The sequence below is a fragment of the Phocoena sinus genome, chromosome 19 (genome assembly GCF_008692025.1).
Source record: "Phocoena sinus isolate mPhoSin1 chromosome 19, mPhoSin1.pri, whole genome shotgun sequence".
NCBI lineage: Eukaryota > Metazoa > Chordata > Mammalia > Artiodactyla > Phocoenidae > Phocoena > Phocoena sinus.
Genome location: NC_045781.1, coordinates 55,947,392 through 55,960,393, shown reverse-complemented (window position 1 = coordinate 55,960,393; position 13,002 = coordinate 55,947,392). Strand labels below are relative to the sequence as shown.

The window sequence follows — 13,002 nt, the reverse complement described above, 5'->3', positions numbered from 1 at the left end:
CAACTAAGCCCGTGCGCCACAACTACTGAGCCTGGGCCCTAGAGCCTGCGAACTGCAACTACTGAGCCCACGTGCTACAACTACTGAAGCCCACACGCCTAGAGCCCGTGCTCCACACCAAGAGAAGCCACCACAATGAGAAGCCTGCACACCGCAACCAAGAGTAGCCCCCGCTCGCCACAACTAGAGAAAGCCCGCATGCAGCAACGAAGACCCAACACAGCCAAAGATAAATAAATAAATAAATTTATATAAATAAATAAGTAAATAAAAAAGAAATCAACAGGTCCCTCAAGGTCTTCTGATGTCCATGTTCTTAGCTGCCAAGCGTGGGGTAGACCAGATGACCAGAGGGGCCCATCTGCACTTGACCTTGGAGAGAGAGAAGCACAGTGGGGCTGCTCCATTCACACGTGTCCATGTCCCAGTGATACGGAGCCCTGGACTTGGAACAGAAGCCCAGGTCCAGACACTTCATCCCACTGCTGGCTCTCTCCCTGGGAGCTGGGTGGCCCTGGCCAGCTGCCCTCCAACCCTCCACTTCCTCCTGCACAGAAGGAAGCAAATCATCCCTGCCCCTGCCCCGTTCTAGGGCAGGAATCCAGGTATCGTAATGAGTGCTCCGAGAGCATAAAAGAAACTTCTCCTGACTCCAAGAGTCAAGAAGAAGCAGGAGAGCTTCCAGTGGGGCCATATCAGATTCCCACCCATGGAGCAAAAACAACACATTTCAGGCAAGAAAAAAATCTTAATGAGAACCAAACTGAGCAGGGGGGTGGGAACCAGACCAGGCCCCTTGGTGAAGGGCTGGGCCGCAGCTGGGACAGAAGGGCCCCTGGCTTTCCCAGCCTGACAGATGGAAACGTGGCGGCCCCTCCCCCTTTCTCAGGGGTATCGGAAGATTAATCAGTGATTGCCTGGAAAGTGCAAGACGGAGCCGAAATGCTTGTCCCTGCTGAGTTTCTGAGCTGTAAATAAGGAGCTTTCTCAATCACAGCTGAAATGGCAGTGCTGTCCTTTTATCTGAGTCAGATTCCATTAGGCCCAGCCTGCCCCGAGAACAGGCTTTGGGTGGTTCCGGAGCCCCCCGCAACAGCCGTGAGTTTGCTCATGACCCAGCAGCTTCCCACAATGAACCAGAGCTGGGCATGAGCTCGGTCACAGCTGGTAACTGCGGACAACCCACCCCCCTCCCAGCTTCAGCTCCTGAGGGGGCACCCCGGGATCGGGCAGCTGGAGGTCCACGGCTCTGGCCTGCCCTCACCTCCAGCTGCCTCCCCCAGACCAGGTGGGCCTGAGCACAGATCCACACACGGCCACACCCTGGGGCTTTCTGGAAGCAGCCTAGGGGGTGAAAAAGAAAATCTAGGCAGCTCCCCACCGGCCATTTGGGCCTAGGTTTACTTCTCCCGGGCAACACCAGCTCCCAATAGGGGAAGCCCATCTCTTGCAAGCCTGTCAAAGGATGCGAAGAGACGGGCCCAGGCCAGCTGACCCTCGGGGAAGAGAGGCAGCTGGGGGAAGAGAAAATGTTCTGGGGAGACCTGGATTCTCTGGGAGCAGCCTCCAGCAGGCTATGTGGCTTTGGGCCAAGCCCCAGCCCTCTCTGGGCCTCAGTTTCCTCACTGGAGAATCTGGAGTGTCCTTCCAAGCAGTGGACAGTAAATCCCCAGGGGGAGCCAGGGTCACCCAGAGTTCAGCATGGGGCCGGGGTGGGGTCAGCTGACAGCTGAGGAGTCCTCCCTCCGTGAACTCCAGGAACAAGATAAGGGGGCCAGCAGGGCGCCACCGCCAACACCAACGGCCAATTCCCTCCCTCACTGCCTCCCTCACTCGTTCAACAAATATTTATTAAGCAGGGACTCTGGAGCCAGACTGCCCGGGGTCAAAGCCCGGCTGCACCATTTACTGCCTGTGCGGCCTCAACCTCTCTGTGCCTCGGTTTCTTTAGGTGGCAAATGGGATTACATTAACACCATGTCTGCTACGGAATGGGCACCACAGAAGGACTGCCTGCTGCCACCTCTTCCTCATTATTTTTATCATTATTTTTATTACTGGTCTGGCACTGAGTCAGGTAGGAAAGCAACATACAGTCCCCACCTGCGTGGAGCTCACAGTCTGGTGGAATTCAGGAAAGGGAGTAGCTGGGTGCAGGTGTGCACAGAAGGGAGTTTTGAGAAGAGGCATGCGAGACCCCCCGACCGCTACCCACCAGTCCCCAGCTCTCTGTGCCGCCTTCTCCTGACACAGAAAGCATCCCCACCAGTGAATGAGCACCAGAGGCCAGACACCGTGTCATGGGGTGCGAGGGGCCTGGTCCAAAGACCTGAGGTCAAGTCCAGCTCAACTGCTAAGAAGCCCTGTGATTTTCTGCAAATAATTCCACCTTAATAGTAATTATTACGATTACTATAGCTGTCCCTTGCTAAGTGTTAACGTCATCCCAGGCACGGTCCTCAGTACCCTGCAAGGATTCACTCGTTTAATCCCTTACACCAGACGTCAGCACACCTCCCTGTAAAGGGCCAGATAATGAATCTTAGGCTTGGCCGTCCTTGTCACACCGACTTGTTGGAGCTCTAGCTCGAAAGCTGCCACAGATAACACATCCAGGAACGGGCGTGGCCACGTGCCAAGAAAACTTTATTCACCTAGTCAAGCAGCGGGCCGCAGAGGGCCAGCACCTGCCTTACGCTCATGCTGAGGTAGACCCTATTATGGATCCTATTTCACAAATGGGAAAACTGAGGCCCAGAGAGCTCAAGCCACCTGCCCCAGGTCACGGCTCCGGAGAGGCAGAGCAGGACTTCCAACCTCCACTGCCTGGCCTCAGTCCCGTCACACAGGAGGAGTGGTGCCTGATGCCAGCCTGACTGTGAATGAACTGCCCCCCCCCCCGCCCCCGCCCGGGAACGGCTGGACGGGCAGGTTCTGGGCCCTGGCTCTCTGCACTTACAGACACTGTGACAGGATCCGGCTGTGGGGACACAACGGGGTCCCAGAAACTGAAGAGCACCTACGTGTCAGGCCTCTAAGGCGACGGAGTCACAGCATGCCGGGCTGGCCGCATCCAGGCCCCTCCGTCCTGGGCCAGTGTGGTGGGCAGTGGGCAGCTTCACGTCCCAGCTCTACCACCTCCCAGCTGGGCAAACTGCTAGCTCCCCCGGGCCTCACTTTCCTCCTCCGTGAAACGGGCAGACACCAGCACTTAGCTCAGGGGTGGGAATGGGGTTTACAGGACCGATTCCCAGAAGGCACTTGCAAGGGAGCCTGAGGGTGATCACAGAACCAGGTCATTCCTTTTACAATTCCACCTTCTACTCTAACATGAGTTGACTGAAGCCCAGGGAAGCAAAGCCACTGGACCACGGCTCTTCTTTCTACACTATTATAGCAAAATTATAAAATACAAACCCTAGTCGGGCAATTGAAAAAAAAAAAAACTCTAGTGGAGGACAAACCTGCCTCCACAGACCCAGAGGACGTGCGCACTGACCTCCCCAGGGTCCCGACCAGCAGCCCTCACCTCTGCCGATCAGGGCTTCTTCACATCAGCCAGGACTGATTTTCCTTAATTGTTCTGCATTTCCTAAACTGACACTTCCTCCTTTTCTCTGGGAGCCTCCCAGTGTAAAAAGACAATCGGTTACCTGATGAATAAATGTGCACCAGCAGTCACCTAGTGGCAGGTAAAGTGGGGTGGAGATTACAAATACCTGTGCTTTTAAGAGCTCCGTACTTAAGAAGATCCGTTCTTGCCACAATCATGTACTGAGTGTCTATAAGACAAGGTGCAGCTCTGAGGGCGGCGCTGCAGGTACAAAGCGGGGGCGGAGAGGCCACCAGGAGCCGCCAGCCAGAGCAGGAACGCTGGGCCAGAGCTTGGGTTTAAAGGGCCCTGGCACCAGCTCTCAGCCACCCGGGGTCTACCTATGGGGGGAGCCGGCTCTCAGCCTGAGCACTTGGCCCTGCACCCTTTTGTCAATTGGGGATTCCGGCTTTAATGTGGAACGGACCCGCCCAGCGTATGCAGTGCAGAGGGAAGAGACGTGCCAGCTTTGCATTTCGGGCAGTGAAGGAAAAAGAGATCAAGAATACAGAGATACAAGATAAAGAGATCAAGCGCCGACGCTGAGAAATACTCTTCCTGTGAAAGTGGTGGAGACACCAAGCAGGAGACATAGAATTTGTCAGTTCCTGGGAAGGGCTGGGGACCCAAAACGGCCACAAAGAAACTCAACGAGAGTACATGGACAGATTTCCCACAGAATGGAGAAGTCCTTTCCACTTTTCCCCCCCCTTCTAGCCTCCCTCTATGCTATCAACTTGGTGAAAACGTTTGCCCTGGTTTCAGGGTCAGTGAGGGTCAGATCTAGCAGAGCTGGGTCTTCCCCGGGCCCCTTCCCTCCCCCATGCTCCTCCCCAGGGGATCCAGGACGGCTGTGGGAGGCTCAGACAAAATGACAGGGGCTTCTGAACACAGAGGGAAAAACTCAAAACCCAACACCCGGCCACGTGCACCTTTTGCCAGCCAAACATTAAACCTCCTCTGGCGGCCTCCTATGCAGAATTTTAAAAGCCCCAACATCAGCCCAGAAACTTCCCCTCTCCTCTCTAAAGCGCCCCAACGTCCCCCCAAACCCCCCAGTCAATGGACGCCCCAACTTCCATAGGAACTGTGTGTCAACGCCCAGGGAAGATAAAACTCTGAAAGGAAGGAAAGGGAAATAAAAACAGCTCATTCCTAGATCAAGCGGTCACACCAGCCTTCCTGACCTGCGGGTCACGTGGCCCACCGGGGGTTAGGCCTGCCGAGTTACTCCTGACCCCGGGGGGCTCTGGAAGGCGGTGACAGCGCGCCAGCCAGGAGGGCCCCAGGGATCACCAAGGCTCCCACCTCCCTCACCAAGAATCCTGGCTCGCCTGCTTCCCTTTAGCCTACACGTAATTATTTTTAAGGTTTCAAAGTGCAAATAAGGTCAACACAAGAGGGGCCCCCCAAACCTCCCGCTGTAACCCCCCTCCCCTTTGGGCTGCAAGCGCGACTTGCCCCGAAACAGAAAGTTACAGGGCAGGCTGCTGTCAGCGCGCAGGAAGGTTAGGGAAACAGGAAGCCACGCCAACCACCCTCCAGAGCTTCCCCCGGCCCCCTCCTCCGACCTCCGCAGGCACAAAACCTTCCAGGGAATCCCAGGCAGGAAGGGGGGCGGGGGGCGTGCGCGCCACGCTCGCGCGGAGACCGCGCAAGGGGCTGGCTGGAGGGAGAGGAAAATAATCCCGGGGACTGGGGGCGGGGGGGCGCATGCTACCCGATCAGGGCGGCCTGCGGGAAAGTAACTTCACACCCGGTGCTTAATTCACCTTGGAAGGCTCGACTGCCCCGGCCGCTCGCTGCGCCGCCGCCCCGGAGCCGGCTCCGGGCACGCAGACAAAAGGAGCGAGACGCGCAACCCCCGGCGGCGGCGCAGCGAGGGCGGCGGGCCGGGTGGGCGCTCCCCCCCGCCGCACGTAGCGCACACACCGCCGGCTGGACCGCAGCGGGAGCGGCCGAGGCCGCGCGCGCCCGCCGGTCTGCTGGGGGCTCGGCGGACCCACCGCCCCGACCCAGGCCGGGGTGGGGGGAGGGGTCTGGAGGGGTAAGTTAGGTTGGGGATCCGGGGCGCGCCGGCGCCGCGCGGGACCCAGGGAGGCGCACAGAGCTCGCTTACCTGGTAAGTAATACAGAGGCGGCTTCAATCCAAACATGATTCAGATTAGAATTCCATAGTGGCCAGAGAGGGATGAAGGAAAAAAATATATTAAAACCCAGCGAGGAGACAAAAAGCGCCGTCCGAGCCACGGCGCTCAAAAATGCCCAAAACAATAAAATAAAGGCAGAAGAGCGATCCGGACAGCGACGGAAAAAAAAAAAAAAAAAATCAGTCTTTTTTTTTTTTTTTTTTTTTCCCTCCCTAAAATGATCAAAAGGCTCTCTCTCCGGCCAGCGCCCGGGCAGTTTCGGCCACCTTGGCCCTGGCAGATCCACAATGAGGTAATTGACGACCAAGGACGGGCCGGAGCCTCCACGGCTGCCCGGTGTCTTCGCCGCGTGTGTATTTTCTGCCTTTTGGACTTGAGATGCAAATAAAAAAAGGAGGGGGGCGCACGGCGGAGGGAAGCAGGCGGGAGAGCGGAGAGGAGCGCGAGAAAAATAAAGGGGGGAGGTGAGGGTGAGGAAATTGGGGGGTTAAGATCTTCAGGGATTACTCATATGAAAGAAAAAAAGATAGAGAAAAAAGCAGCCCCCAAGACGTGCGAGTAGCAATCTCTCCTCCATTCAGCCATTTGAATGTCAAGGGCGAGGGTCAAGAGACCTGTTTCCAACAGGGTTTCACGTTCAGAACCAGAAGGAAGAAGGAAGGGGGGTCGGCGGGAGGGGGTATCTCTTGTTGCCAAGGAGAAATCGGCTTTGTTTTCGTTTCCCCTTAGCTACTGGGTGAGGAGGGGCGGGGGGGGGGGGAGAAGAGGAGGGGGCGAGCGGGGAGGAGAGAGGAGAAAATTAATACCCAAACAGCCAAGAAGTACCGACGGGGAGATTTCTTCTCGTAAATAAGAGGCAGCGATTGCAAACAAGTCCCGGGCAGGAGAAAGCAGGCCGGCTCCCCTCCCCCTCTCGCCACCAACACCCCCCCTTTTTTTTTTTTTTTTTTTTTGGTTATCTCCCTGGCCCGGCGTCCCACCACTGACTCAGAGAGCAGGGGTGGGGGAAGGAGGAGAAAGAACTCGCGGGGGCTCGGGCGCCCGGGCAGAAAGAGCAGGAGAACGGGCAGGCGACAGCGCACGGCGGCGGAGAGCCCCTCGATCAATTTTCATGCAAGAATCATTATCGGTAAATTGGAAAGCTGGCTGCCTGACAGCAAATTTGTCTCCCCTAATGAAAGCGAAAGGGTACGGGCGCAGCGGCTGGCGGCTGCAGGCGGCGGCGGCTCCTTCCGTCTCTACGCGGCATCTTCCAAGAGCTCCATGCTTCGCAGGGCGATAATAATAGTTTCACTTGCGAGCTTCCCCCCGCGCGGCTGCCGCGCCGGGCAGCATATCCACGCGGACCGGGATCGGGGCGCAGAGAGCTGGGTTCCCCTCTGCCAACGCGGGGAGAGTGATGCTGCTGGCGGCGGGGCGCTCCCCTCTGCCCCGAAGCGGGGGCCGTTTGCAAACTGTGGGCGGCTGCGGGCGCCGCCGGTCCCCCCTCCGGCTGCCCAACTCCGCGCTCTGGCCGCCCGCCCGCCCGCCCCTCCTCCCTCCCTCCCCACCCACGTCTGACAGCTGCGGGAGCTGGGAGTTCACCCGCCGCCGGGGCCTGGGAGAAGGGTCCCCAAGTCGTGCTCCGGGAGCTCTGGCCCGCCTTTTGTGAAACCCACACGGGGCTGCAGAAACACACCGGCCGGGCCCAGGGTGAGCTCCTAAGGCCAGCGGCTTCCTTCTCTCCTTCTTTTCCTCTCACCCCCCCAACCCTCAAAAATCCCTGTTGCAAGTGTAATCAAATGCTTGATACCATCTCCCACACTCTCCCTGAACTGGTGCATTATCAGATCCGGGAAGGCATGCTTCCAGGCAAATAGACCTAATAAATGCTATTACTGGGATTCTGCAAGCCCCGGCTGCACCATAGTAACGAGAGCCCTGGCTAATTTGGTTTAAGAAAACGACCAACTGCACAGAGTATGTGTGAGCGAGTGTGGAGCCTGTATCCCTCCTCCCCACCCGCCTCCCTTTCACACCAGCTCACGAAGGCCCCGTGTGACAATTCCCCAAATCGAAGGGGGAAAAACCCTGCCGCCAAACCACATCCTGTGCGCTCGTTGTCCAGCCCAGCGATTTTAAAGAGACAGGACCCATTTACCCACGCCCGCACACACACTTAAACGCACGCTGCAAAGCTGCCTCTTGATGTGACAATTTATTTTCAAGCCCTTTTACCTTATGAAGGGCCGGTCCCTCAGTGGCACAACCAACCGGAATCGCGACTTGGTAACACTAAGGGGTCACCTTTCGACCCCAGATACAATCACCTTGGTCTGTGGAACAGACCTGAGCCTGCAGGTACGCACCGCAGGTCACCGCGGCCACGACAGGCTTGGGTTCCCGCCAACGCTTTCCAGCCGCTGCGTAAATCAGGGGTCCCCAGAGGCAGCCCCGGGGGTCCCTACTAAACGCGGCGGCTTCGGGTGACAGTTGCACTCCTGGAATATGATACTCTAGAGGACAACTCCCGAGGGCAAACTGGAGGAGGTGGGCGGACTCCGCGTGCCTTCCGACCCCTCTCTGCCACTCACCACCCCCCCCCCAAGCCCACCCTGCAAGAATATCTTAAATGGGCTGGGCGGAGCGCTCGGAGCCAAGGGAGGGGTGGCGCTCCTCCCCGCCGCCACCAACGTCTGGGTGGGTGCAGCGCGCAGGCGGCTGCCTTCTCCGCCCGCTGGGCCGCCGGGGGTGCGAGGAGCATCTTTGAATCCCCCAGCCCCCGCGGCGCCCCCTCCCCGCGGGCGGCCGAGCGCGCGCGGGCACCCGGGAGGGCGCTGGGGCTGCTGACCCGGAGGAAACGGGCCGCTCGGGGCCGCCGGCGCCCGCCGCCAGCATCTGGCCGCTCCGCCCCGCGCTGACCCCGGAGGTCACGCCCGGCCCTCGGCGGCGGCGGCCCTTTGTTTCCGGGGCTGCGTGGCGGCGCGCTCAGCACTCCTCGCGCCTCCTCCTGCGCCCGCCGCCGCCTGCGGCCCTGCGAGGGAGACAACGGCCTGGCACGGCGGGGTCGGGGTCCAGCACCTGCCCGCCCGACCCCGGACCGGCGTCCGTTTCCCAGCCCGCCTTCGCCTCCCACCCACATATTTGATCATCTGCGCCCTTCTGGGAGTCGGGGGGCGGGAGCGCCAAGGCGCACAACGGACAGCCCAGGCGAGCTGCTGCCCACCCCCGTGACTCCTCATAAGCTCGGAAAATCTCTGATTCTACTTGGGGGAAAAGAGAACTATTTTTCAAAGATCCTACACTATCAGTTTCTGTTGTCATTCTTTTATTGGTTTTTAATTCTCCGGGATTACACGAACAACAGTAGTAATTAATACTAAACCTTCCTCTACTGTATATGCTAATGGCAGAAGCCATAAAAATTAATTTGCAAACATGTCATTACACAATAGCTGTACAGGCAATAAACCTGTAATTATGGGCCAATCACAGGCAGGGTACAGAGGGAGGGATGCTCCCCCAATCTGCTGGGTGCCCCCCTTCCCCTGCTATAGTAGAGAAGATGATGCCAGAAAGAAGCTTGCCTGCTGGGAGCCACCTGTGGAGAACGCTCCCAGACTGGGGATGGCAGAAGGGGTCTTTAGTCTTGAGTTCTAATGGCTTGGCTTCTATACAAGGCCCCCTGGAGACAGCCACTCCAGGGGAGACTGAATCTGTGGGAGGAGAGGCACGGTGAAGCCTTGGAGAGCTCCCCGGGCCTGGCTGGCTGGTGGTGGGTGAGCAGAAGAGGGGGAGGGGGCAGAGAGAACAGGACTTCCCGGGTGGCGCAGTGGCTAAGAATCCGCCTGCCAGTGCAGCGCACACGAGTTCAAGCCCTGGTCCGGGAAGATCCCCACATGCCACGAAGCAACTAAGCCCGATAGCCACAACTACTGAAGCCCCCGCACCTACAGCCCGTACTCCACAACAAGACGGGCCACAGCGATGAGGAGCCCTACGCTCACGGCAACTAGAGAGAGCCCACGCGCAACAACGAAGACCCAACGCAGCCAAAAATAGATAAGATAAATTATTTTTTTTAAAAAAGGGCGAGAGGGAATAGGAGACCCCACACTGGCAGGCCAGCACCCGCTTATCTTTGCTTCCCGGTCAAAAGGCAAACATCTCCCCCCCAATAAGTAGTTGAACGCCTGCATCAAATTATCTCAAAATGCTCAGGCCAAGCCCTAATTGCTTTTAGCCACTCCCTGGGGCAGGAGGTGAGCTGTGAGATTCTAGCGATACCCTAAGTCTCCTTTGGCCCTGCGTCTGGGTGGCTCAGAGTAGGTTATTGACATTTCCTGGTGACAGGGACGTTTATAACGGAGGAAAATATGAAATACAAAGCACCCCCGCCATGCCAAGCAGCCTGCTTAACGGGCTGCCTCTCCACTGAAAGGCTCGGTTGTTTGCCATGATGTGGCTGAACGGGGAGCTGGAAGGATTTTTCCTTTCCCACCGGCCCTTGTGGCTTGGCTGTCATTTTTGGAACCCATCACTAAGGCCATTCATTTCCAGGGGACTCACCCCTCCTCGGACGGTGCCTATGGCCTGGCTAGAGGCGGAGGGGCAGCCAGTCTGGGCCACACGTGGACCAGCTGCCAGGTGCCCAAGGTGAGAAGGACAGCACTCTTCTGGGGATTTCAGTTCAGCGGGATTATCCGCAAGGACGGGTTACCTCTCTCCATCCCCGTTTCTCTCCCAGAGCCTGGTCACGGCAATACCCTCCTGCTCTCCCAGCTCACACCTCTGGGGAGGAGTCGGGCATTTATAGAAAGAAGGCAGCAATCGGTGCGGGCTGAGCCTCCAGTGTCCCTTTTTACAGTTGGGGCCACTGAAGGGCAAACTCACCCCCACCTCCCTGAGAGACCCCTGCCCACGCTGCCAGCCAACCCAGGGTGAGAAGGAAGCTCTGGGCATGTCCTGGGCCCAGTGGAAAGACAAGGAAAGAAAAGCGCTTCATCTCTCAATGGGGAAACAAGCTGGGGGCTGGCTGCTTCTTGGAAGCCGCGTGGAGCTCACCAGACACCCCCCGCCAGCCAAGATGCGGGGGGTGGAGGCCCTCCTTCCCCCTCTCCCCAGCTGCACCTTCAAAATGGAGGGGCCCCAGACTCCCTCTAGCGGGCCTGCCGTTGCCACAGCACAGAGACAGCCTAGCCGGCCAAGAGCGTCAGCTGAATGCAGTAAAAATAGCCTCCCAGCACGTGCTGCAAACACTGAGGCCGCAGACTGGGTCTGGATGTGCAGCGGTGTAGTGCCCGGCTCTGAGCGGGAGAGCCCAGTGCCTCTGTGTGCCCACTGGCACTCTGGTGGCTGCCCAGGCCAGGCTGCGACCTCACCTTCTGGAGGGGGCACTGCTCCCCAAGGATTCCAGGGAAAGAAGACGAGGGGAGGCTGGGAGGCCACGTGACTAAGCCGAAATGCCCCTTTAGGTCTGCCCCCTCCATTTCCCTCCCTGGGATAATCACGCCAGCTGCTGTTCTGAGCGCTCTTCACAGAGAGCTCATTAGATCCTCATGAAAATTGTGTTCAAGGTCACCCTCAGGAGTTCCATTTTCTAGCTGAGGCCCAGAGAGGCCAAGCATCTTACCCAAGGACTCAGAGCCAGGAAAGGGCAGAGCCGGGATTTGAAGCTGAGCTGGTTCCAGAGTCCATGTTCATAACCATCAGCCTGGAGTCGGACATACCAGAGTTCAAATTCTGGCTGGGCCCCCCACCCACCGTGTGCCCCCAGGCAGTGACATCACCATTTGAGCCTCAGTTGCCTCACCTGGAAAATGGGATGAAATCAGCCCTGCATTCCAGGAACATGCGGGTGTGTAACCACTCTGGTGCCTGGCACAGAATAAGGACTCCATAAATAGAGCTGTAAATTACTCTGTTTGGGATAATAGTGATAATAGCAATAATAGCAGTTACCACGGGCAGGGCCTCAGGACAGCCATGCTACTTGCTTTGCTGAGGGCTTTATCTTATCTGGAACCTGCCCCCACCCCACGGGGCAGACGTACAATGACCATCACCCCGATCTGCACACGAGGACGCAGAGGTCCCAAGGGGCGAAGCCACTCACCCAAGGGCACCCAGGGAGTAGACACGCCCGCTTTCTCCCTCCGTCCAGCTCTGGTCCTTAGGTGACTGGACATGAGTGAAAGTTCTGTCTCAAGATAAGCAAGTCTGAGCTTGAAAGAGAAAGGGAGAACTTCTGCCCCGTCAAGGTGATGTCTGCAAACCCAGGTTTTGTTTCCATCTTGGCCTGGTGTGTTTACTTCTGCTTTCCTCTGCCAGTGGCTCCAGGCTCCCCACCCAGGGAGTGCTCCCAGGCTTCCCACGGCCTCGTCCACCTGTCCTGGTATGACGGGCTAATGGTGGCCCGCCAAAATATATGTCCACCTGGAACCATGAATTGGACCTTAACTGGAAAAGGAGTCTAGGGACTTCCCTGGTGGCACAGTGGTTGAGACTCCACACTCCCAATGCAGGGGCCCGGGTTCGATCCCTGGTCAGGGAACTAGATCCCACGTGCATGCCGCAACTAAGGAGCCCACGTGCCACAACTAAGGAGCTCGCGAGCTGCAACTAGGACCCGGTGCAACCAAATAAATACATAAATATTTTTTTAAAAAAGAAAGAAAGAAAAGGAGTCTGTGCAGGTGTAATTAAGGACCTCGAGTTGAGATCATCCCAAGTCATCAGGATGTGCCCTAAAACCAATGGCAAGTAACCTTATAAAAAGAGAAGCAGACAGGAGAGAAGACACAAGGGAAAATGCCGTGTAAAGACGGAGGCAGAGGTTGGAGGGAAGCAGCCATACGCCAAGGACACTTGGAGCCCCCAGGAGCTGGAAGAGACGGGAAGCACCCTCCCCTACAGCCGCTATAGGGAGGATGGTGGCCCTGCTGACACCTTGACTTCACATTTCTGGCCTCCAGAACTGGGAGAGAATAAATTTCTGATTTTTCAAGCCACCCAGTTTGGGGGTACTTTGTTACAGCAGCCACAGGAAACTCATCCATCCTGTCACTTCTGTGAAAATGGAATGCCCTCTGTCCTGCCAACCCAGGGAGGCCCTGGGCCTTGTCCAACGCGGGATGCCATGGGCCTTGGGCCAGCTGGGTCAATCTCTCCTTCAGGCCTGTAGCAAGGGCTGGGAAGGAAGATGACGTGTGCCGGGCCCACGGGCAGGTGTGCACTCAGGGCACCTGCACTCCGTGAAGCTGATGTCAACCCTCCTTTCCG

At 57.6% G+C, this 13,002-nt stretch overlaps 1 protein-coding gene across 6 annotated transcripts in view; it reads right to left on the bottom strand.

Moving 5' to 3' along the window:
- Window positions 1-13,002, bottom strand: part of GSE1 (Gse1 coiled-coil protein) — a 420,610-nt gene that overhangs the window by 103,345 nt on the left and 304,263 nt on the right. For 3 of the 6 annotated variants that reach the window (XM_032613574.1, XM_032613575.1, XM_032613578.1), the window contains exon 1: window positions 5,712-5,977. The exons of the other annotated variants lie outside the window; for them this stretch is intronic. Coding sequence is in view for 2 of the 3 variants with exons in the window: in XM_032613575.1 (XP_032469466.1) it covers window positions 5,712-5,748 (37 nt within the window). In the remaining variant the exon portion in view is untranslated. Of the gene's footprint in view, window positions 1-5,711; window positions 5,978-13,002 lie in introns of those variants that run through there. 6 annotated transcript variants of the gene reach the window in all.